General features: G+C 46.0%; 1 protein-coding gene across 3 annotated transcripts in view; it reads right to left on the bottom strand.

Annotated features, from left to right (window-relative positions):
* ERCC6 (ERCC excision repair 6, chromatin remodeling factor) overlaps nucleotides 1-23,673 on the bottom strand; it is a 71,306-nt gene extending 47,633 nt beyond the window's left edge. For all 3 annotated transcript variants that reach the window (XM_069572565.1, XM_069572564.1, XM_069572563.1), the window contains exons 1-5: nucleotides 23,551-23,673; nucleotides 18,492-18,927; nucleotides 16,579-16,699; nucleotides 14,623-14,734; nucleotides 9,506-10,217 (exon numbers count right to left, since the gene is read on the bottom strand). In XM_069572565.1, the coding sequence (XP_069428666.1) occupies nucleotides 9,506-10,217; nucleotides 14,623-14,734; nucleotides 16,579-16,699; nucleotides 18,492-18,913 (1,367 nt within the window). In that variant the 5' untranslated portion in view covers nucleotides 18,914-18,927; nucleotides 23,551-23,673. The remainder of the gene's footprint in view (nucleotides 1-9,505; nucleotides 10,218-14,622; nucleotides 14,735-16,578; nucleotides 16,700-18,491; nucleotides 18,928-23,550) is intronic.
* Between the last annotated feature and the right edge of the window lie 217 nt (nucleotides 23,674-23,890).

Consider the following 23,890-nt stretch of genomic DNA (forward strand, 5'->3'; position numbering starts at 1 on the left):
TTTCTTTGGAAGTAATGATGCTAAAGCTGAAACTCCAGTACTTTGGCCACCTCGTGAAGAGCTGACTCACTGGAAAAGACTCTGAGGCTGGGAGGGATTGGGGGCAGGAGGAGAAGGGGACGACAGAGGATGAGATGGCTGGATGGCATCACGGACTCGATGGACGTGAGTCTGAGTGAACTCCGGGAGTTGGTGATGGACAGGGAGGCCTGGCGAGCTGGGATTTATGGGGTTGCAAAGAGTCGGACACGACTGAGAGGCTGAACTGAACTGAACTGAAGAGTAACTGATTAAGCGTGCGGGGTGCTGCTTTAAGTGTTTACATGTATTAAACAATTCAATCCTTACAACTCTATGAGACAAATACTATTCTTAATCTCTTTTTCTTAATTAAAGAAAGGTAGGCAGGGACAGGTAAAGCAGCCTGCTCAAGATCACCAATGTGAAGGTTCTAAACTGGAGTCTGTGCTCCTATTACATAATCTTGAGTTTCAAAAACATTTTCAAACTTGCAAAAAAAAAAATCACCCTTTTTCTCACAGCACCACCCAAAAAGGTCAATAATCACCTCTCTAAATGCTATACAATGAAAACACTTCTACAAGAGCAAACTAAACTCTAAAACGTCAATTCAAATTTGTCTCAAGAAGTATCAGTGTGAAAGTCTAAGGAGAGGAAAGATGGCCAATTTTTGTGTACAATAACATGATTCCCTCTACACCGTGCTGCTGTGCAGGGTGGGTCAAAACTCACTCTGCACTGGACACCTGCTAACTTATCCAAGTAATAGTGAAGCCAATTTAACAGTTCTTCTGATTACAGATAACCTGGGCTGAAAAAACACATCAGTTCAGTTAAGTCGCTCAGTTGTGTCCAACTCTTTGCAACCCCCTGGACTGCAGCACACCAGGATCCCCTGTTCATCATCAACTCCCGGAACCTACTCAAACTCATGTCCATCGAATTGGTGATGCCATCCAACCATCTCATCCTCTGTCCTCCTCTTCTCCTCTTCCCTTCAATCTTTCAAAGCATCAGGATCTTTTCAAATGAGTCAGTTCTTCACATCAGGTGGCCAAAGTATTGGAGTTTCTGCTTTAGCATCAGTCCTTCCAATGAATATTCAGGACTGATCTCCTTTAGAATGGACTGGTTGGATCTCCTTGCAGTCCAAGGGGCTCTCAAGAGTCTTCTCCAACACCACAGGTCAAAAGCATCAATTCCTTGGTGCTCAGCTTTCTTTATCATCCAACTCTCACATCCATACCTTTAACCTCTGAGCCACCTGGGGTTCCCTACTAGCCTTGACTAGACGGACCTTTGTTGGCAAAGTAATATCTCTGCTTTCTAATACACTGCCTAGGTTGGTCATAGCTCTTCTTTCAAAGAGCAAGCATCTTTTAATTTCATGGCTGCAGTCACCATTTGCAGTGATTTTGGAGCCCCCAAAATAAACTCTCTCCATGTTTCCATTGTTTCCCCATCTATTTGCCATGAAGTGATGGGACCGGATGCCATGACCTTAGTTTTCTGAATGTTGAGTTTTAAGCCAACGTCTTCCACTCTCCTCTTTCACTTTTATCAAGAGGCTCTTCAGTTCTTCTTCACTTTCTGCCATAAGGGTGGTGTCATCTGCATATCTGAGGTTAGTGATGTTTCTCCTGGCAATCTTGATTCCACCTTGTGCTTCATCCAGCCCAGCATTTTGCATGATGTACTCTGAATATAAGTTAAATAAGCAGGGTGACAATATACAGCCTTGACATATTCCTTTCCCAATTTGGAGCCAGTCTGTTGTTCCATGTCCAGTTCTAACTGTTGCTTTTTGACCTGCATACAGTTTGAACATTCTTTGGCATCGCCTTTCTTTGGGATCAGAATGAAAACTGACCTTTTCCAGTCCTGTGGCCACTGCTGAGTTTTCCAAATTTGCTGGCATATTGAATGAAGCACTTCCACAGCATCATCTTTCAGGATCTGAAACAGCTCAACTGGAATTCCATCACGTCCACTAGCTTTGTTCATAGTGATGCTTCCTAAGGCCCACTTGACTTCGCCTTCCAGGATGTCTGGCTCTAGGTGAATGATCACACCATCGTAGTAATCTGGGTCATGAAGATCTTTTTTTGTATAGTTCTTCTGTGTATTCTTGTCACCTCTTCTTAATATCTTCTGCTTCTGCTATGTCCATACCATTTCTGTCCTTCACTGTGCCCATCTTTGCATGAAATGTTCCCTTGGTATCTCTAATTTTCTTGAATAGATCTCTAGTCCATGCCTGAAGAACTATGGATGGAGATTCGTGACACTGTACAGGAGGCAGTGATCAAGACTATCCCCAAGAAAAAGAAAGGCAAAATGGTTGTCTGAGGAGGTCTTACAAACAGCTGAGAAAAGAAGAGACGCTAAAGGCAAAGGAGAAAAGGAAAGATATACATATTTGAATGCAGAGTTTCAAAGAATGGCAAGGAGAGATAAGAAAGCCTTCCTCAGTGATCAATGCAAAGAAATAGAGGAAAACAAGAGAATGGGAAAGACTAGAGATCTCGTCAAGAAAAACACATAATACACTTAATACCAGACACACCAATACACAGGCACACCTTGGAGATATCACAGGTTCCGTTCCAGACCGCCACAGCAAAGCAAACATTGCAGAAAAGCAAGGCACGTGAGCTCTGTGGTTTCCCGGCACACACGAAAGTCACGTTCACGTTACACCGCAGTCTAGTAAGTGTGCAACGGCGTTATGTCTGAAGAAGCGACGCACAGTCCCTGATTTAAAAATGGTTAGTTGGAAACTGCTACCCTTCATCTGAGCCTTTAGAGCGCCAACCTGTTTGCAATAGTAACATCAAAGATCACTGATCACAGATCATCATAACAAATACGATAATCAAAGTCTGATAAGCTGTGAGAATTATAAGTGTGACACAAAGATATGAGTGAGCAGATGCTATTGGAAAAATGGCAATGACAGACTTAAGGCGCCTTAAGTCTATCTTCAGTCTGTATTGCCTATACTGAAAGCCTGTACTAACCTACGGAGAAAGCAAACTATACCTCTTACAGGGACTGTCAAATACGAGGAGGCTGCGACCACAAATTAATAAAATGAATATGCCCGCTCCAAAATTTCCAAGCAAGTCACATATTTTGCTGCTTGAAATTTACAACTGACCTTATTGCTGTTTTCAGTTTTAAGTTGCAAGGGCTGATAAGATCTGTAGTGATTGAGAGGGGAAAGTCACACATCATACGGTTAAATCATTCCTAATATGGGGTGAAATTTCAGTATCAGGGTCATTCTCCACTTACTGCAATATCCATGAAAGAAATTCTACAACAGAAGCACAGTGAGGACAATTTGATTTTTAAAAATATATTCACGGCCCCAAGCTGGGTGTTTAATGCAGTTTGCATTTCTGCGGTGCAATAGGTTTTCTCTTGCAGACAGCTAAGAATCCCGCACAGATTAGTCTAATTTGCTAAACTGAGATGCTTGGTGGTTTACTTTTCTTATCTGCCTTTTTATGGTCTATCTGGGTGGACTTAATTGGCACATCTGAGCAGATGAAATACCCTCAGTTAGGAGTCCAGATCTCACAGAGTAAATTAAGACTGATGCAGACAATTATGCACTGGCGCTGAGGACGAGAGGTGTGTGTAGAGCACGAAGGAGAATTAGTCTTCATTTGTGTCTTAGCGTCGTCATTTAAAAGAAGCCAAGATGCTCTCTATGAAACCTCCTTAAGGGAGTTAACTTTCGCTTTTCTTTACAATATAGATTACTACAAGAAAAGAAAAAGGAAAAAAATATGTAAGTTTATCTCTTAAGAAAACAATTAACTCCCAGAAACTGATGACAAGAACTGTCAATAAATAATTATAGTTTCTGGGTCAAATCTAGATTAAATTTTAACCAAATTCAGATTTTTAGAGCTCAAATGATTTGGGTTTTTTTTTGTTTGTTTGTTTGCTTGCTTTGTTTTTAAGGCACGAGCAAATCAGGCTCTACAATGTAATTTGGCCTTTGCCTAACTTCAGCCTGAATTTAAGTGCAGTGCAAACAAAAGTCTAATTGAAGGATAAACACGGGACAATCACGATGCAAAGGGATTGGCTCTAGACAAGAGGAAGACGCTCTGTGAAGACAATAAAATGCAGACAGAACAGCTGGGAATGTGGGAGGCACAGCCTTCAGCACCATTTCAAGCCAGGGCTGGAACCTGCAGAAGTGTGAGGTTGTCCTCATCAAGCCACGGGAGAAACTGATCGCTAAGGCCAGGCTCTTCTGGGTCCATGGCACCAGTCCTGGCTGACAGGCCACTCCCTCCAGACCCAAACCACCCTCAGCTCCAGCCCAACCCCAGACCACTCCCTCCAGACCCAAACCACCCTCAGCTCCAGCCCAATCCCAGATGACTCCCTCCAGACCCACACCACCCTCAGCTCCAGCCCAATCCCAGACCACTCCCTCCTGACCCAAACCACCCTCAGCTCCAGCCCAACCCCAGACCACTCCCTCCTGATCCAAACCACCTTCAGCTCCACCCCAACCCCAGACTTCTCACTTGCTGCTACCCTGGGCGGAAGACCTCAGCTTTCTTGGCTCAGTTTCCCATCTCCTAGGGGGCCGTGAGGACTAAATCACTGGGCCCACAGAGACGGCAGCACTGCCAAGTGGTAAGCATTCACTAAGGTCAGTTACCTTAGTTCTCACACAACCTCCTCCCCTTCCTCCTGGATGCCCTCCTTGCTCAGGCCTCCAAATTTCGAATCCAAGAGACTTTTTTCAGCATTTATCCTCCTGGACTTGACTCCTCTTGGCATCTGAGAATAACAATAGCCCTCCCCGTCTAGAACTAGGCATGTATACAGCCAAACCCTCCAAACCAGGGTCCAGCTCAGCCCTGCCACAGAAGCCGCAGTGCTCAGGGGAGGGGTGATGAGGACACCATTTTCCCAGACAATTCAGCCGTGTGGAGGCTCCAGATATTCTGTAAGATTCACACAATGAATGGAGTCATCTGACTTTTTAACTCCAAGCTATTCACACGAAAATAAAGTTTAAAATGTGATAAAAGAAAAACCTTTAAGATTAAAAATGTGTCAGAAACCAGTTTCATCAACGGGCACCATGACTATGGGTCCGGGTTACACCACACCATGAGGAAAATTCTATCCCTACCCACATCAGACCTGTCCAGCTTTCTAGACATCCCCGCAACCTCCCCAAACCTTCATCCAACTGACCTGGGTTTGGGGTTTGGTTTCCAGTCCAGGGAGGCAGGGGTGGCCATGTCCTGATTCTTGGCACCACCGTGTGGCCATATATAGACATTGCCCATTTAGCCAGTGAGACCATGGGCAAGTTGATAAACTTGAAAAAGCCAAGATAAAGTGTACACCCTGCTATAATTATAACATGTGACAGATATATACGCATAGGATCAAAGACTGGAACGAGGGACTTCCCCTGCAGAAATAACGTGCCCCCAAAAGGAAACCTTTCCTTTTCAATGATGCACTGAAGTTTGAGGGTAAATGTGGCAAGTGTTTTAACCTGCATCCTCAGGTCCACATCAACATATCTGGACCGTTCCACAGACGAGGCCCAGTGCTGGGACCAACCTCCCCCACAAAATCTCCCCTAAAGCACCTCCAGCTTATTTCATTGCACTCTTCACCCTGGTGGGTCCCATCTGTGCCCCTGTTCCCCAGAACACTGAAGATTCCTTGCAGGAATGGCGTCTTAGAATGGAGTCGGGCATTCATGCAGTGAGAATAAAGATGAAGCAATGGAGCCGACCTCCTATCTCGACTGGGAGATGAACCAACTGCACTGAGGGTACCGGGACTGACCATCTGGCAGGGCAAGGCGCCTGCACGAAACGTGTGGTCTTCCAGGCCACTCTGGACTCCACCTGGGACACACATCACCCCACACCGAACGTGTCTTATTTCTATTAAGTGCTTGGCCCCGGGAGATCCTAGATCCTAAAACAATGGATTTTACGGAAGACTTCACAACTGAGAGCCATACCCTAATGGAAGCTTGAGTACCACAAAATTAAAATAAAACATTATGGATGCTTTGTAAGATCTGTTAGCACTGACATGAGCAGGAACCAGCAAAATAGTTGCTTCTAAGAAGTGGCCCATTCATCCCGGGACAAACCAGAGCTATGACAACCAGGGAGCACCCCTGAGGGGGATAGCCTGCAAGCACAACAGGACAGAGAAGAAAACGGGACAAAAATGTGGCAAAGGCGAAATTCACAGACAGTATAGAAGATGCTGAAACTTCCAAGACTGACCTGAAATCTTGGGCCAAGGCAGAGAAAGGAGGGTTGTAAGTGCTATTACCCAGATCCAGAAACTGTTAAGCTGTAGAAAAGGTCTGACAGGGTATTCCTGCTGAACATCAACTAAAATCAAAGATGCCTAGTTAGGACTAACCTAGGGCTAATGAAAGACGTAAGACTCTCCAGTTGAGAGAACTAAGCGGGTGAGATGTCTAGGAATCATCCACTTTTACTTTTAAGAGTTCAAAACAATTAGCATGGTTATCATTTAAGCCTTGTTACATAAATATATATAATTCAACACATATTTAAGTTCAAAAGGTACCTGCCCTGGACATAAATTTCTAAATTCTAACCATTAGGAAAAACTCATTTCCTATGTTGTAAACTAGCTGTTGCTGCTGTTCAGTTGCCAAGTCATGTCCTACTCTTTGCAGTCCCCACAGACTGTAGAATTCTCCGTCCATGGGGTTCTCCTGGCAAGAATACTGGAGTGGGTTGCCATTTTCCTCTCCAGGGGATCTTCCCAACTCAGGGATGGAACCTGCATTTCCTGCAGATCCTTTGCCACTGAGACACCAGGGAAGCCCCCCGTAAACTACATGGGGCTTTATTCTGATCATCAATCAATCATCAAACCAGGCTATTAATAAGATAAGAAATTCTAATCTTTTTCTTCACTCAAGGGGCTACCATTACAATTTCAATCTGTCTACAAAGATCAACAACAAGAAATAACAAAATACAGAGTGACTGGCAGTTTTTAAATACCCTTAATATGCTTCTCAATCAGGAGCATTTTGGTTTCTTTTAATATCCCCCAACCCAAAGAGTACCAAGGGAGATGTAATATAAACATTTAATGCAGATATCTGCAGTTCAACAGTTATCTGCCTTAATAACTGTAGCTATAAAATTTTAAGAGCTATAGTATTTTGGTGGCAATTAGAGTTATTGATATTTCTGAAACTCATCTGAGATTCTACTGTAACTTGAGCAAAAACTGACTTTCTGATATGGCTTTGGATATAACAGTTTTACATTCTTAACATTATTAAGAAAAACTTATTGCCATGAATTTAAACCCACATTTAAAATTCAATCAAAACAAACCGCTCTTGATCAAAATACTGATATCCTTAAAATACATTTAATATTGACTCAATTTAATGGCAAGAATATTCATTCCACTTACAATCAATATGGTGAGATTAACACTTTTATTAATTCTCTACAGTAGTCAAGGAAAAAACATGCCACTCACTGTTCAAGAGTATTGAGCACTACCCCTCAGACAACTCTGCAAATACGGAACACGCAAACCAACCGTAAAGCTGCGATAAGAAACGACCAATATGAAGCCACTCCTCAGCCCTGTCTTGCCATGTAAGGGACCACTGCAGCGTTGAGTGCAAGGGCTCTCTTAAAGACCTGGATCTAGGCTGCAGGCGCTCGAATCACTTGTGAAAAGAACCATGCCTCCTCTCCTTCTAAAAGGTTAGGCAGGGAATATGGATACGCGCATATCCGTGTGCGGCAATACGGATGGAGCACGTCAGCAGCTCTAAACAAGAAGGAAAGAATATCAGGCCAATCTTCATTCTCCAAAGTTCAGTCCAGTCGCTCAGTCGTGTCCGACTCTATGCGACCCCATGAATCTTAGCACTCCAGGCCTCCCTGTCCATCACCAACTCCCAGAGTTTACTCAAACTCCTGTCCATCAAGTCGGTGATGCGATCCAGCCATCTCATCCTCTGTTGTCCCCTTCTCCTCCTGCCCCCAATCCCTCCCAGCATCAGGGTCTTTTCCAATGAGTCAACTCTTCGCATGAGGTGGCCAAAGTACTGGAGTTTCAGCTTCAGCATCAGTCCTTCCAATGAACACCCAGGACTGATCTCCTTTAGTTAGTGGGAAGCTACAAAATTACAATAAACTAGGTCTCCCTACACTGAGGAAAAAGAAAAAAACTGTTGAGGATTGGGAAAAAAATATCCTGGGAGCAAATATTTAAAAAGTAATCTGAAAAAAAAAACCCGTAACCTGTTAAGCAGATTCTCACATCCCCTTGAGTTTCTCAGTGCTCCTGGCAAGCTAAGTGCTGAGACTTGAGCCACACAGCGCAGTGCTCCATGAGACTCAGTGGACACTGCAGTGTGCCGACTGGTTTTCGTGGTTCACAGAAAATGTGTGGCAACAGGCAGTGCTGACTCCACAAGCAGAAGTGTCCACCCTCCTTTTATCTTTCTTACGCCAGATACTGACAAAATCATGGAAGTGAGAAGCCAGTTAGTCTCTAGCACACACACAAAGAAGACAGTGGGAAGGGCATCCTGGACATTCGAAGCCCATTTCTGGCACTGGAAGGTTTAAATTCTTTAAACAACTACTTTTTTAAGACAAGGAAGGAGGGACTGAGGAAAGCAATCTTACTTTTTCATACACTAAAACTTAAAACTTCAGCTCTCTGGGCTTCCTGGGGGCGCGAGTGGTAAAGAACCCAGCTGCCAGTGCAGGAGACAAGAGACACAGGTTCGACCCCTGGGTTGGGAAGACCCCCTGGAGGAGGGCGTGGCAGCCCACTCCAGCATTCTTGCCTGGAGAACCCCGAGCACAGAGGAGCCTGGTGGGCTACAGTCCACGGGGTCACACAGAGTGGGACACAACTGAAGCGACTTAGCATGCACACACGTCCTCCTGAAATTACTTCCACCCAGCAGACACCACATAAGCCAGCCTCCTCCTCCGCCCAGCCTTGTGGCAAGGCACCCACTCTCCAAAGGAAGGCACACAGCTCCTCCTCTAGTCCTCTGCACGTCTCTTGACCCAGCCTTCCCCTTAGGCTTTTCTTCTTAGACTTGCCCCCAAATCTGAATGATGACCCAGAAGTAGAAACATCTTGGGTCAGCTCCACTGAGGATTCAGGGGCTCTGATGGTTCTATCGCCGACTCAATGGACACAAGTTTGGGTAAACTCTAGGAGTTGGGGATGGACAGGGAAGCCTGGCATGCTGCGGTCCATGGGGTTGCAAACAGTCCGACACGACTAAGTGACTGAACTGAACTGATGTTCTATCGGGCTAAGGCTGCAGGAAGTCCAATCTTGGGATGAATAGGGGTCTAACACACTAAGCTAGGCCAGAACTCTTATTTATTAATAAACCTGCCACCTACAATAAAATACGGCCCCGTGGACTGACCTTAATCGTTGCTTATAATAATCTTCGTCTCCATCGTCTCGGCATCTCACCACTTTCCGACCTCCTCCCGTGCCTTCAGCTTCTTCCCCAGAACTTGGAAAAAAGTCATCATCCATCTCCTGTACAGTGACTTTCTTCTGCCGTTTCCGGCGACTGAGCACCAGCCTCTGCTCCCAGTCAGCGCCCTCCCCGGGCAGGTCGGCGCCCACCGCCTCCTCCAGCTCCTCCTCCGTGGGCAAGTACTCAGACTCTTCACCCTCAGAGGCGCCCTGTGCCTGTGGTCTCACATCACAATCCCAGGGTCTCCTTCCCTTTAGCAATCCGACCTGCCCCTGGAGCTGAAGAGCCCTCTTCTGGAGCTTCTTGACGTGTCTTCTCAGGCGTTTATCTGTTTTCGATACGACTTCGCCTCCCTCACCTGGTTTGTTTTCGCTGAGTGTTGAGCTCAGCTCGGAAGTGGCCGAGGCCGAAGCTTTTTTAGCTGCTCTTCTATTACAAGCTTGCTTCTTTCTTTCAAAGGACAGTTTCGCTTGATCTGCCAAATACTTTTCAAAGCCTGATGCTTCGTTGAGCATTAGTTTTCTGGGCTTTTTCTCCTGCTTCTGAGGGATTTTGGTGCCAAAAGGTGTCATCTGACCCGTGCGGACGAGCTCTTCCCAAGCGGCCTCCTGAGCGGGCATGAGCATGCTGCCAAGGCAGGACGGCTCTGCTTCTGAAAAAGGGACGACAGTGCACTGGGTACTAACGTGACACTTTCCAGGAGAACAAGAGACGTGTGTGCTCAACACATAGACACACAAAAACCCACACACACGCTGATGCACTTACCATACTATATATGAAGAACAGAGTTAAATTTACTCCTATTCAAAAAGGTAACTTCTCAGTACCTTTTCCCAAAATACTGCATTATAAATATGCTTTCTGGGCATCCAAAGACAGACCAAGTCATACGTAACATACAGAGAGGAAAATTCTGCCATGTTTCCTTATCAAGTAAAGAGTAGTCCTTGAACAAGCAATCTCCCAAGTTTGCACATCACTGCTAACACCAGCACTGAGAGGGACTTAAATTCAAGAGACAGCAGGACTGAAAACAGAACTCTAAAGAATCAGCATGCACCTAAACAGGTTAGACATAAACGGCGGCTCTGCTCCGTTCAATAGGAGAGCCACCACGTGGCCATTTAAGCTACACTGAGAATTCATTTTTCAGTTGTACTTGCCACATTTCAAGAGCTCACAGGTGGCTACAGGTTACCATGCCAGACAACACAGACAGCATTTCCGTTACTGCAACTACGCCTACTGGACGGCACCACGTTAGATGCGTAAACTGACTGAGGGACGAACTAAAATTGGAAGTTATGCCATAATAATAGAAAGCCACCCAGAAATCATTCGTCTTTCATCGGCTGAAATCAATCTCTAGCAAAATTACTTTATCCATAGCCAAAATGTCAAAGGAAGTAAGGCTTAATGGGAAGGAAACCATATTCTAAAATCTATTCTCTCACAGGCCAATAACACCAGCGCAGTTTTTCATTAAATGTACACTAAAGAAAAACGTACATCAGAAAGTGCAGAAATCCTAAGTGCACAGCTCAGTGAATTTTCAGAGAATACACCCATACATACCTGAAGAAGGAAACAGCACCCACTGCAGCATTCTTATCTGGAGAATCCCATGGACAGAAGAGCCTGGCGGGCTACAGCCTACAGGGCTGCAAGAGTCGGACCCGACTGAGCGACTAAACCGCCTCGATGCTAGCATCCAGCTCAGGGAGCGCGAATCGCCAGGACCCCCAGAGCTGCCCTTCACGGTGTCTCGCAGCTTCTAGCCCACAAGACACTGCCTGACCTGGTAACACTGCAGATAAGCTGGGCCTGGCACTGAACTCGGAAACGTCCGTGCTTGTGTCTGGCTTCTGTCCGAAACTGTGCCTGTGAGTCACGCCTGCTGCTGAATCTGGCTGCGGCCGGCTGGTGCGCACTGCTGCTGCTGCGCAGAACTCTACTATGCCACCCTACCACAACGTCTCCATTCTGCTGCTGATGGACACGTGGGCAGTTTCCAGGCTTGGACTGCAGAGAATAACGCTGCTGCGAGTACTCCAGGACGCGCCCTTTAGTAGCGCTACGTATATGATTCTTTGGGTGTATTAAGCTTTGGTAGACAACACCAGACATTTCCAAAGTGGTTCTGTCAATTTTAGGTTCTATTAACAGTGTTTCAGAGTTTCAACTGATCCATATTCTCGCCCTTCCATTTTAGCTATTCTGGTAGGTGTCTAGTAGTACCACTCAGTGGCTGTAATTTATATTTTCCTAAATGACTAATGAACTAGGGAACATCTACACAGATTTGCTATCTTTTGGGTAGCCTCTTCTAAGGAAAATGTCCAAATCTTTTGCCAATTTTTCTCACAGGTGGTCTTTAAAAGGAAGAAAAGAAAGGTCTCTAGGAATTCTTCATACCTTCTGGACTCAAGTCCCTGGATCAACACAGACACTGCAAGCATTTTCTCCCATTCTGCAGCAGCTTGCCTTCTCCCTCCCTCAAATGCTGTCTTTCAGCAAACGCAAGGCCTTAGCTGTAATATGGCTCATTTATCAAGTCTTTTCCTTCACAGTGAGTATTTTTGTTGTCTTGTTGAATTTTTGCCCCAAGATCATGAAAGTGTTTACTATGTTATAACGTAGAAGTGTTTTTTATCCGTCACATTGGAAGAATCCATCTGGAATTTACTTTAGTATGCCATGTAATGGGCCAATCTTCATCTTCATGTGGACTGACCCAGCACACTTCATGGAAAGACGACCCTTCTCCACAGCACTGCACCGCGACATGTATCAGGAATGCAAGTGCCCACACAGGGGTGGGTCTGCCTGCTGGCCTCCACTCTGCCCACTGGTGCGCTGGGTCTGCCCTTACGCCACCGCTGCACTGCTGTCTTCCTTACTGTAGCTTAATAACGGGTCTGGACAGTTCATTCTTCTTCCAAGATTGTCGTGGCTACTCCCAACCCAATGCATTTTTATACAAATTTCAGAATCAGCTTACTAGCGTCACTCACCTCAGCCTACTCTTCCTGCCCTACACCCTCTCCCTCAGAAAACTCCCTGAGGTTTATGCTGGGGGGAATGGAACTACAGCAGGATAGAGCTGACGTCATTACAACATTGTATCTTCCATCTGTAACCATGGCGTATCTCCCTCGTTTGTCTTCTCTCAATTTTTCAATGACATTTTGTTGTCTTTAATGTAGAGAGCACCAAAGAAAACTACTTTTTTAAACTAACAGTTATTTCCAGATATTTTGATTTTTATTATAATTGCCATCTTTAATAAATTTTTATTTTTTACTTTTGCTCATATGCAGAAATATGACTGATTTTTCTATACGGACCTGTTGTTCAATGACACTGCTAAATTCACATAGTAATTCCAACAGAATACCCACTGATTCTTTCGGACTTTCAATATGATGACCAACCACACATTCGGTAAATAGTGATGGTTTTCTTTCTTTTCTTACATTACTACCCTACCCAGTGCAATGTAACAGGAAAGGTGATAGCAAGCACCTCGTATCATCCCAGATCAGAGGAGCAAAGCCAACTGTTGCGAAGTTTATTCCACCAAATTCCAGGGAAGGATTCTTCAATCAGATAATCTTCACAACGATTAAGAGATGGGTCATTATGTGGACAGCAGGGGAAAGGAAATCTCAGGAAAGCACGGGAGCAAAGAAATGAAGGTCTACTATGCTTATGCCCATCTCAAGACAGACTTGGAAGGTTAAAGAATGTAGCCAAGGTCTATACCTGGGCAATAAAGAGCTGGGTGCGTAAAGCCTAGACGTTCTGCTCTCCTGCCTCTCCAGACAGGGCGCAGAGCACCAGGGGGATGGGAGGGACCCCAGAAAGGATGGAAGAGGAAGGGTGGCAAGAGAGACCAGGAGTCTTAAGTGTTGGCTAGAGCCCCAGTGGAAAGAGATAATAAGAAACAGGCGTTCAGAAAAAGGGAGAGGCCGTAAGTGGACAGATTTGTAAGACACTAGAACCTAGGTGGCTAGAGAAGCCGTAGGGAAGGGGTAAGATTATTTGGGGAGACGCAGTATTATAAAAAGAGGGCTCAGCAAGAAATTCTGAGAGTAATTACTATTTAAGATAAGCCTAGAAAATCTGGTCAAAAACAACTAAATAGAAATGGTCAGAAGGCTTGAAAGGAAAACCAGCAGAGAGACATGGCTCCTGAGAGGCAGGGAAGTAGCAGCTGCTACAGACAGGCCAAGCGGAGCTCGTGGATTGGGGGAGGCAACAATTACCCCAGGTCGACTTTTACCAAACAAATAATAGGAAGCAAAAGATAACAGCAAGTTCTAGGCGGCCAGGTCAAGAAAAAATTTTTTACCAGTGAGAAACGACAGCACTTCAGCAGCAGGAAGCACCGGTCACAGGCCCAGTGGGTCCCGTGAGGCAATGCTGGCTAACATTTTCCCATCACCTCCATTAAATCTTCACAATTCTCTGCCTCACTGAATGGAGCCAGCACAAAATATGTGCTTGAAGGGCTTAAATCTGTATTTCAACTGGTAAATAGCTGAATAGCTACCAACAATTTCTAAACATACACACACACTGACACTCAAGACATTTCGTTTCAGAGCTCATGTATCTTCCCAAAAGGTTTTCCAAATGACACCCATCCAGGGCAGTGATATAAGCAAAATCATGGCCATGAATTAAATAACCTGAATTAACAACAGAACTGATGGTTAGAAAGCCTGTCAAATAGGTCCCAAAAAGATTTGTAAAAGCAATTCTATGAATGCTGACTGATGATACTGGGTCAACAAAATATAATTCAATCAAGATGTTAGGTGTCTTTATGAAGTTAATTATACAAAATGTTAAGATTTCTAATTTATTAAGATTAGGGTTAGACTAGGTTCTAGAGGTGTCGAGAATAAAATGTCCTGTGTTTGTTTTGACACTAAGAAAATAAATGTATTTGTCCAAACACCCAGGCTGGGGCTGAAGAGACACCCTCCACTGAGCAGAGGCATCAGGCAGTGATTCACAAACAGAGATGCCATCCCCAGGACCCTCACCTGCATCCTCCTCCTCCAGACTGCCGGGGCCTAGTTCCACCTTCACCTCTGCTCCTCCAAGGACGGCCTGGAGGCGTTTCTGCTTTGCTGTGATCTTCTTCAGCTGTTGTTCCTTAAATGGTAAATGTTGAATACAAAAAATAGCAGTGAAGTGATTAAATACAAAAGGCAGCACCAAAAAATTTTAAACACTTTAATCAAGCGCAAAATAAAAATAAAACACAGGGGCCATATGTTACTATTACTACAGAGAAACTTATCTGAGTAACTGCTACTTTTCTCGCAGGAAGTAGCGTGTTCCCCCAGGCGGCACCGTCCCCACCCTCCTGACCGGGTGGTGCAGTCCGCTACTTGCTCAGCACCTAAGCCCGATGTGCACTGACCCCACTGACTTGGAAGGTGGCGCTGCTCTTGGTGTCCCCATCACACACGGGTAAATCACTACATTTGGTTCTGACCTTAGCAGCCAAAGGGCTACGGGGTCAACAGGCTCCGTGGCAAAGAAACGCATCAAAGTTCCAACGGTGGAACAAGCCAGCCCCTCGATAATGTACCACGTTTGTGACTGTCCTTTGCAGCACACTACTCAATCACAACATTCGAAAATGAAACCTATTTTGACAGACCCTCTTACTCTGTCTCCCTGGGCCCCCCTTTGTCTTCCTCCTATATCACCAGAGCTCAGCTATGTGGGCATTCCTAGGGACTCCCCAGTTAACGAGGCCTGTGGTAGGTGGTAGGCCTTCTTTCCAAGGCCAAGAATGTTTAAACAGCAGACATGAGCGCGGGGCAAGGGGACATCCTGATTATGGACACCACGTTGTAACGACTTGTAATTTGTTTTACCTTGCAGGTTTTTTCTCAGCAAATTCTCATTTAAAACAGCCTGTCTCTGAACAGTCTCTCTCTAAACGTCAGAGAAGAGCTACAGAAAAACAGGAGCAGACAACCAAGTGAGACTAGTACCTAAGCGGTCCTCGCTGCTCTTCGAAACTTCAACCCACCAGAAGCCCACTGTTCACACGCTCCCACAGAGGCCAGATGGTCCCCTGTCTGCTGTGGGGAGACCCCGGCTGCCTCACTCCACTATAAGCAATGACCAGTGAGCTGCTGCTACGCAGTTAAGTGAGGAGGCGGTGTGGCGAAGACCATGAACCGGTGAGAGGAAAGCAAAAGGAGCCAAGGCTACCGAGACCCCCAAAGGTAAAGCCCAAGCAGGCGTCGTGAGGACCCTACTCGCTGCAGTGAATCGACCGCCAGCTCAAGGCCATCTGTCAGTCACTCTGGACGGCAGCAAGAGAGTGACTAAAACCAGTCATTTCTGCCTCCTGCCACGTTGTTACGGAGTGCACGCAGGGTCTAAAGAAACGTTTCAGACTTCGTAAGAACAATGTCAAAAGTAATAGACACTTCCCTAGCCTTAAGTCCAACAGCCCTAAGTGCAGGCCAGTCAGTGCGGCTGGGCGGCAGCTGAACGCCTAAGGCCGGCCTCTTAGAAGAGAGCGCGTGAGTGTCGGGGGTGGGCAGGGCCGCGCTGGCGGGAAAGACGGTGGAGACAGTCAGCACAAGCAGGAGCCCAGCAGAAGAGCGCAAGTCCACGCGAGGCCAGACGGCGCGAGAGGCTGGCGCCGCGGAGGGGCCTCAGCTGGGGGAGAGAAAGCGGCGACGCAAGGGGGCCACGGAAGCGCGTGAGCGGAGGCGGAAAGCCAAGACAGGGCACTGCCTCCCAGCTGGGAAGGGGCCTGCACACGTGTATGTGTGCTTAGAAACACTCCTGAAGCCGAGGATGTTAACGGGAAACAGCCAAAACATTAAATGCATAAAAGTTAATTCTCTACTGTAAATCTGCTCCACATCTTCAAGTACTTTTCAGAAATACCTATTTCCTAAATATTACATGAGCTTAGATAATGACTTTTTTCAAGAATCCAAGCCTTAAGTGTTTTCTAGAGTCACCTTGTTATACTTCTGTCGTTTTACAGAGTCTAGCTTCCTGCTGACATCTTTGTTGGTGGCAGCTTGAGGGCCAAGTTGTTCAATAATTCTATCAATCTGCCTTAGGGATGTCGTACATGACCTGAAAAGTAAGAGAAAATGTCTATTTTCCACTCTGGTAACATTTTTTACAGAATAATATGAAAAGAGGAATGCTAAAAACATGTCCCTTTTACTTCTCATTAACTACAAGACAAAAGAAACCGAACCAGACTAACACGTTTTGCCCACTACCAGAACTCGAAGAGCTGTCACAAATCTAAGACGACTGCTCATGCTTTTCTTTTTAATCTGACTAATTTTAATCTGCTTATTCCCATTTGCAAACTGATTCATTCATTCTATAAGCATTTTAAGTGTCTATTCAAGAGACTATGAAAAAACGATGGGCAATGTTGTCCTTTTATATGAAAAAATGCATACACTTTTCTTTAAGATGATTTTTTTAGAGCAGTTTTAGGTATACAGAAAAACTGAGGAGAAGGCAGAGATTTCCCATATACTCCTTGCCCCTAATATGCACAGACTACCCCATGAGCAGCAACCCAAATATGGCTTTTTAAAGCCCATGATGGGAGTTTCCCAGAGTTTGGAAAAGTACTAAACATATTTAAACATTTTCTAATATAAATCAGACATCTGTGATAGTATTTTTCTTTTGCATGACTAGAAGACTTACTGCTATATTATTACACTTTGTAGTACAAACAGAAAAAGCCAATTTATAATAGACTGCTCCTAAAATAGACACAGAATTGCAACTCCCAACTTTCAAAAGACAAATTCAATATTTACACTTGTGTAATTTTCTGTCTGTGTCCTTTGTGGATTTCAGCAGGAAAGGTGTTATCAATGCGACTTACTGGTGGTCTTGGCACCACGTGCCACCCTCTGTCGAGTGTCAGGCAGTCTCATGACCCTGCAGCACCCTGCTCTGTCACCTCAGCAAGCAGTGGGCACATTTCCCTCGCACCTGAAGGTCAGACTACAACTACTGGAGAACACCTGCTGCTCAAGAGGCTCAAAGAACACACCAGAAAACCGCTGGCAGAAAACAGGCCCTTTGGGTGCCAAGAGTGCCACGGTGCCCTCCACGGGGGGCCAGCAGCTCTATCCTCTCCCCTCCCGCCCTCCCACTGCTGCCCCCTCCCACTGCTGCCCCCTCCCACTGCTCCACCCCTCCACCTGGCCTCCCCTTCTCTTCCCTGCCTGCACCACACTCTGCTGAGAACACTGGCTATGAGGGGGCAGACTGGCAATGGAGCATGAGCTCACCTCAGTCCTCTGCCCCTTCTTTCAACCCAGGTCCAGGCCTCTCCACAACCAACGCATTCTGCTCAGCACAGCCCAGGTCTGTTTCTCCTCTAAAGCATAAGTGAGCCTCCTTGGAACTTCACCATTCCTTAGACAGCCAAAAGTACAACGGAAGAAAGGAAAAGCAGGGAGGAATTTCTCACTGTCTCCAGAAATGCAAATCTGAAAAGGTACCAAAAGACTGGTCCTCGCTTCAGGAACAGGAAACTAGAAAGAAATTATAGGATGGGAGAGAGGGCCGGGGGATGCTCCTGCTATCTGGAGTAGGACACATCAGATCTTCAGAAACACCTCTGCTGGGAATCATCTGTACACAAGCTTGTGAGACCTGGGCCACTCAGAACAGCACTGCTCACCAGGACATCATGTGTAAACAAGCAGCCAAGAACTGAACTGAGTAACTACTGCTTACAATGCTCAGGTTTAACACTGGTCAAGGACTTACTGACTCCATCTTCTGATTAAAGGTTCTATAAACCCCCTCAGTTTCTGGACTACCACAGGTACTGTCTAATTTTTCAGCCGTGCGTAAAATGAGAGAGAACGTGGTCCATACTCACGTGAGGTCGTCCAGGACTGACCGATACTCCTTCTCCGCCTCCGCAAGCTGGGCCACGCGGCTGGCCTCATGGATGGCGCTGTCCACCTGCTGAAGTACCCCTTGCTCCAGCACATCCTGGTCATAGACATCTACACCCAAGCCCTGCAGCTCCAGGGCCTGCGCACTGGGCTCCACCGCCTGGATCTGATGCCTGTCGATGTGCAGCAGGGCTGGCCCTCTCCTGGGAAGTTCCAAGAGACACCCTTCGGTGGAAGTGGAGGGTCCATCAGCAGAGGAACAAGAGGGGAGGCTCTGCCCCAGGTCCATGTCACCATCCTTCTCCTGCTTGACCGTCCCCTCTTCACTGCCACTGACATCCTGGCTCTGTGAACAGTCTGGCTCCTGAGTTTGACTTGAGTGGGGGATTCTTTCATTTGGCATCCTCTTCAGACTATCTAAAAGGGAAAATTTTTTCAGCAAGCCCATCAGTTATATAGAATTGTATTTATAAAGTTAAGTAAATATTTTATAATTAAAGCAGATTGATTTCTCAAAAGACTAAGCAATAATCCTCCAATTATATAAAATCAAGTTTCCAAGTATTATTTCTCTTAAAAGAGCACAAACTATAGACATTCTTGAGTTCTGATAATAATTAAGAAAAACTCCCAGCAACAACAGAAAAAGAAATGCAGTATCATCAACAAGAACCCTGGGGTAGCCAGCTGAGAAAGCTGGCAACCAGTATCCCAAGTGATGCCCACAGAGACTTCTCCAAATCAAGTGAAGTCATTTCCCTGCTGCTTTCCAAGTGAGCCTCTTCACTGCATTATGGCACAAACGACCTACATTAGAGCTGCATGATCAACCGTGACACAGCTCTAGTGACTTAAGAAGACAGACTCGTAGAGAGATTCTCTACAAATCTAACACTAGAAACTTTTAGGTTGACTATTTATTCCAATAAGTAGAAACCTCTGAAAAGAGACAATAAATAATACCACTCAAATCAGAACCTCAGTTAGATTAATTAAAAATCTCAAAAATAACTCCATTTCAATGCATGATTTAATTTCTCACCAACAAGCTGGCAAAAACATGATGACTGATAATCTCCACTTAGGTAAGAAAGAGCCACCTTCACATAATGCTGGTGGGAATATAAATTCATAAAATTCTTTTGGAAGGCAGTTTAGCAATATCTACCAAGATTTAAAATGCACATTACTAGGCACTTATTCCAGAGAAATAGTCACATATACATAGGCTACTTATTGTAGCATGTTAACAGTTTTAAACTGGCATTAAATATTCTCAACAGTAACAATATAAAAGCCAAATAAAATGAAAAGCCATGTCATATGAAGGCATTTATATTGGAAAAAAATGGGTACCCACATCTGTGTGTATGGAATGCATTCAAAATGATCTGAAGATACACACTAAACCTGCAGCATTGGAAGGCGGGAAACAGAAGAAGGTAGGAATAAAGGGGAACTTTCACATTTTACAAGAAATCAGGAACTCCTTGAATGAAAATGTGTTTGCTATACTGCCTGTGGAACTCTATCTAATAAATACTTTTAAACAGATTTTTTTTTAAGTGACAGCTTATCTTTTTATTTAACTGTGAATAAACTCTTTATTTCTATGAAATGTTCACAAGTTCCCTAACAAGCTCCACTCATTCCTCATTAAATAAAGTGATGCCAGTGGCCAAGCACTAGGGTACAAAGATGCCAGGAACTTAGTGTCCCCCTGCCCCGAGGGGCTCACTCTCTACTGCAGAAGCATGCCAGTGGGGCAGGTCGATAGAAGAGGCACCGACGAGAGGCCAGGTGGATACAGAGGCCAGGTAGACACAGAGGGCGGCACAGCGCACTGGATCTGGAGTTCAAAAACCCCAGGCAGAGTTTTGCACATGTGGCCCACGATCTGACGCACATAAGGTGTTCATACGTGTGGAAAGGAAGGCTCAGACAGGAATCTAACAAGTCTGGTCTGGACAACTGAGTCACTGGTGAATTCAGTCACGAAATTTGAATCAGAAAGGAAGCAGATGGGAAGCAGCCAAAGCCGTCCAGCCAGAATGCAGGCAGAAATAGGAATCTGGGCTCTAGAGAAAATCTGGACAAGATGTGGAAATAGCAGCAGAGTAAACAGCCCCAGGGACCCCAGGGCTCTTGACGGGGACCAGAGAGTCTTTCAGGGGATAAGAAATAGACACAGGTTGAAAAGGTTAAACGAGAACAGCAGAGAAAGAAAATTCCTCTGTCTGGGGCCCTTCTGATTATTTCCAGGAGAAAGGATCAGATTGGCACTCTATTACTTTCAACAGAGAGCGGGATTCTGGCTCCGAGCCTTCATACTAGCTGGAATTTTTAAATTGTTCTTATTTGTATGTATACAAGGATTTCCTTTTCAGTTCTTAAAAAATATACTAATCAATCAAAATATTAAGTAATAATTCTGTAGTGCAAAGACGAAGTTAAAATAACGATGTCTGGAGAAAACGTCTAATAAGGAGTTAGGAAGGAATGGTCAAACGTGGAAAATAATAGGGCAAGTTCTAAGGAAACTACAAAGGTTCCAGTGGATTTGGAAAGTTGAGCAGTGGTTATCTTAGGATAAGGAAACAGAGGCCTAAGGATAGGCTATGGCAGAGAGATCACTGGAATAATAAAGTAATCAAAGGACGGGGAAGGAAAATTTGGTCAAGAAAAACTATAGGGAAAAAAAAAAGAAAAACTACAGGATGAATAGCGAGTGGGGACTAGGGAGATAACCTGCACAGAAAGCGGTGCGTGAGACAGCAGCAAGCACAGAGTGAAGAGGGCACCGCACACCTCTCTCCGACTCTGGCAGGAGGAAGACCCCTGACGGACCTAAACTAGAGATGCAGAGGAGAGCAGCTCAGCTGGACCACAGAGAAAATGCTCTACAAGGCAGGAAATGTGGGCATTACCTGAGTCAAAGGACACAGCTGGGATGGGAGGTGGGGGAGAGCAAGAGTCTGAACCAAGCAACCTGTATTAGCGAAAAGGTGACGGGGAACAAACACTGGTGATGGGGGTGGAAGGCCTTCCAGAGGCGAGCTCCCCAACCAGGAACTGCCAACAAGCCCAACTGCCTTCTTCAGTAATTAGCAGTCCCAGGGGAAATGCCAATGTTGGGCGTCTTCAGGGTAGAAAGGCAGGTGCCGCTTGGGGTAAAGATGCTGAGGAGATGTGGCGGAAGTCAATATAGTGTGGTGAAAACAATCACCCTCCAATTAGAAATAAATGCATGTTTTCAAAAAGATGCTGAGAATTTCACGTAACTGACCTTGGGGTCCAAGCTGGGCAGATTAGGGGAAAAAAAACAAGCCAGGAGGCACTGAAGAGCGAGGAAGGAAAAGGCAGCTGAAAAGGAGAAAAGAAGGAAGAAAGGGATCAAGAAGCCACTTGGAGAATACACCAAAGGGCAAGTCTCCTGGGAATAAGAGATGAAAACCAGGAAGTTTCCGTTAGAAGGAGGAATTTCAGAAATGAAATAAATCAGCTGACATTCAATAGATATTTACTGAGTCAATTACACCAGACAATGTACTCTGCCAACGAGTTTCTGTCTGCATAGAACTTAGAAGCTCTTGCAGATGACACGTATTTTAAGAATTATATATATATGTATTTACATACATGGGCTTCCCTGGGATATGCGCACTTAGTGGTTCAGTCATGTCCGACTCTTTGCCCCCACCATGGACTGTAGACCGCCAGCCCCCTCTGTCCACTGAATTTCCCAGGCAAGAATACTGGAGTAGGTTGCCATTTCCTTCTCCAACATTAGTAAGTATTTACACATAAATTACACACACAGAAATATAACTGGTAACTGTTATAGGAAAGTACAGACTTCTTTATAACAAAATAACAGAGGAGCCTGATATTATAGAAGTAGGTGTGAGGTCAGGGAGGCCTCTTTGATAAACTGATATGTGAACCACCATCTGAAGGATGAAATAACAGGCCAAAAGTGAATATTTTGCAAAGAAATAGCATGTGTGATTTCTAAGGCTGGTAAGAGTTGGTGCTATTGAAAAACTGGAAGAAGGCTGGAGCATTCTGACAAATCTCTATTGTACATGAATTACAGAGTTAAAGAAAGTGATAATCACTCATTTACAGAACGTCTTCTAACACTCTGCAAGACTTAACCATCTGGAAAAACAGTATCTTCATTGTCCTCCTTTAAACGCTGGGGCGTCTGTGGGAGGCGCTGGATACTGGTTTGGAGGTTTAGTTGTATATGTGCAGAACTGGGAAGCCGAAGGGGTGTGCTTGGAGATGGAGCCATAGGCAAGGGCCGGATCACAGGGAGCCTAGGGAAACGTGAGCCTGGATTTTTCTCCAAGTGTAACGGAGTGACTCTTAACAGTTTCAAACAGGGTGACAATGCCATGACCCAATTTATGTTTGTAAAAGACCAGCTGGACTACAGTACGGATAATGGACTGGAGGAGACAGCGCACCATGGACATGCTGGGACCCGTGCGGGTGAAAAGTGGCAGGAGCTTGGAAGAGGGTGACAGCAGCGAGGATAAGATGCTACGTGGGCAACCTTTATGCCTCAGCATTTATATGCGGACTGCTCAGTCCTCCTTCACATACTCCCACTTTACTGTATCAACTGCCTGACTTGTTTTCACCCCGACCGTCTCGTTCAAATAACAGCTCCAGTTTTAACCGAGATCAAACAGGGCCGGGCTGACCCTAATTGTGGGGGGCGGGGAAGGACACAGAGCCGGAAAGCCGGTGCTTAGTCGCCGGCCCTCCTTGCCCTCGGCGGAGCCAGAGGCGCGGCCGCCCGGCCCCACCGGTCCTGCCAGGTGAGCGCTCCCCAGCGGCACTTCCGGCCGCAGGTGGGCTGGCGCGACAGCCGCGCGCCCACACGAGGGCCCGCTCCCGGCCGCCCGCGCCGAAGCTGCCGCCCCTGGCCCCGCCGCCAGGGGTCCAGGCGGGGCTGCGGCCGCCCGGAGAGTCGGCGCGGGCCCCGGACTTGTCCCGCCTGACATTCAACCAGGCCGCCAGAACACTCACCCCTGGGCCGCGCGGCCACCCGTACGGAGACGTACACGCAGCAGCCGCAGTCAGCCGCCGCAGAACTTGGACTAGGACCGGGCGCGGCGCGTGCGTCCTCACGTCTCCTGCGCCGTAAGCGCCGCCCCCAGGACTGACCCGACAGCCGGGCGCGGGCGGGGCCTAGAGCGCATGCGCCGGCTGCGGGGTGGCTTTGCGCCGGGTGAGGCCACGTGGTTTGAGCTCGTGACGCAGCCTTGCTTTCTACCTGGGAGCCGAGTGCGGAAGTGGTCCTGGCTGCTGATCTCTGCATTGTGGCTTGCGCTTCACGCGTGGTGAAAAATACATCTTTAGTAAAGGC

Source organism: Ovis canadensis, chromosome 25, assembly GCF_042477335.2.
Source record: "Ovis canadensis isolate MfBH-ARS-UI-01 breed Bighorn chromosome 25, ARS-UI_OviCan_v2, whole genome shotgun sequence".
Classification (NCBI taxonomy): domain Eukaryota; kingdom Metazoa; phylum Chordata; class Mammalia; order Artiodactyla; family Bovidae; genus Ovis; species Ovis canadensis.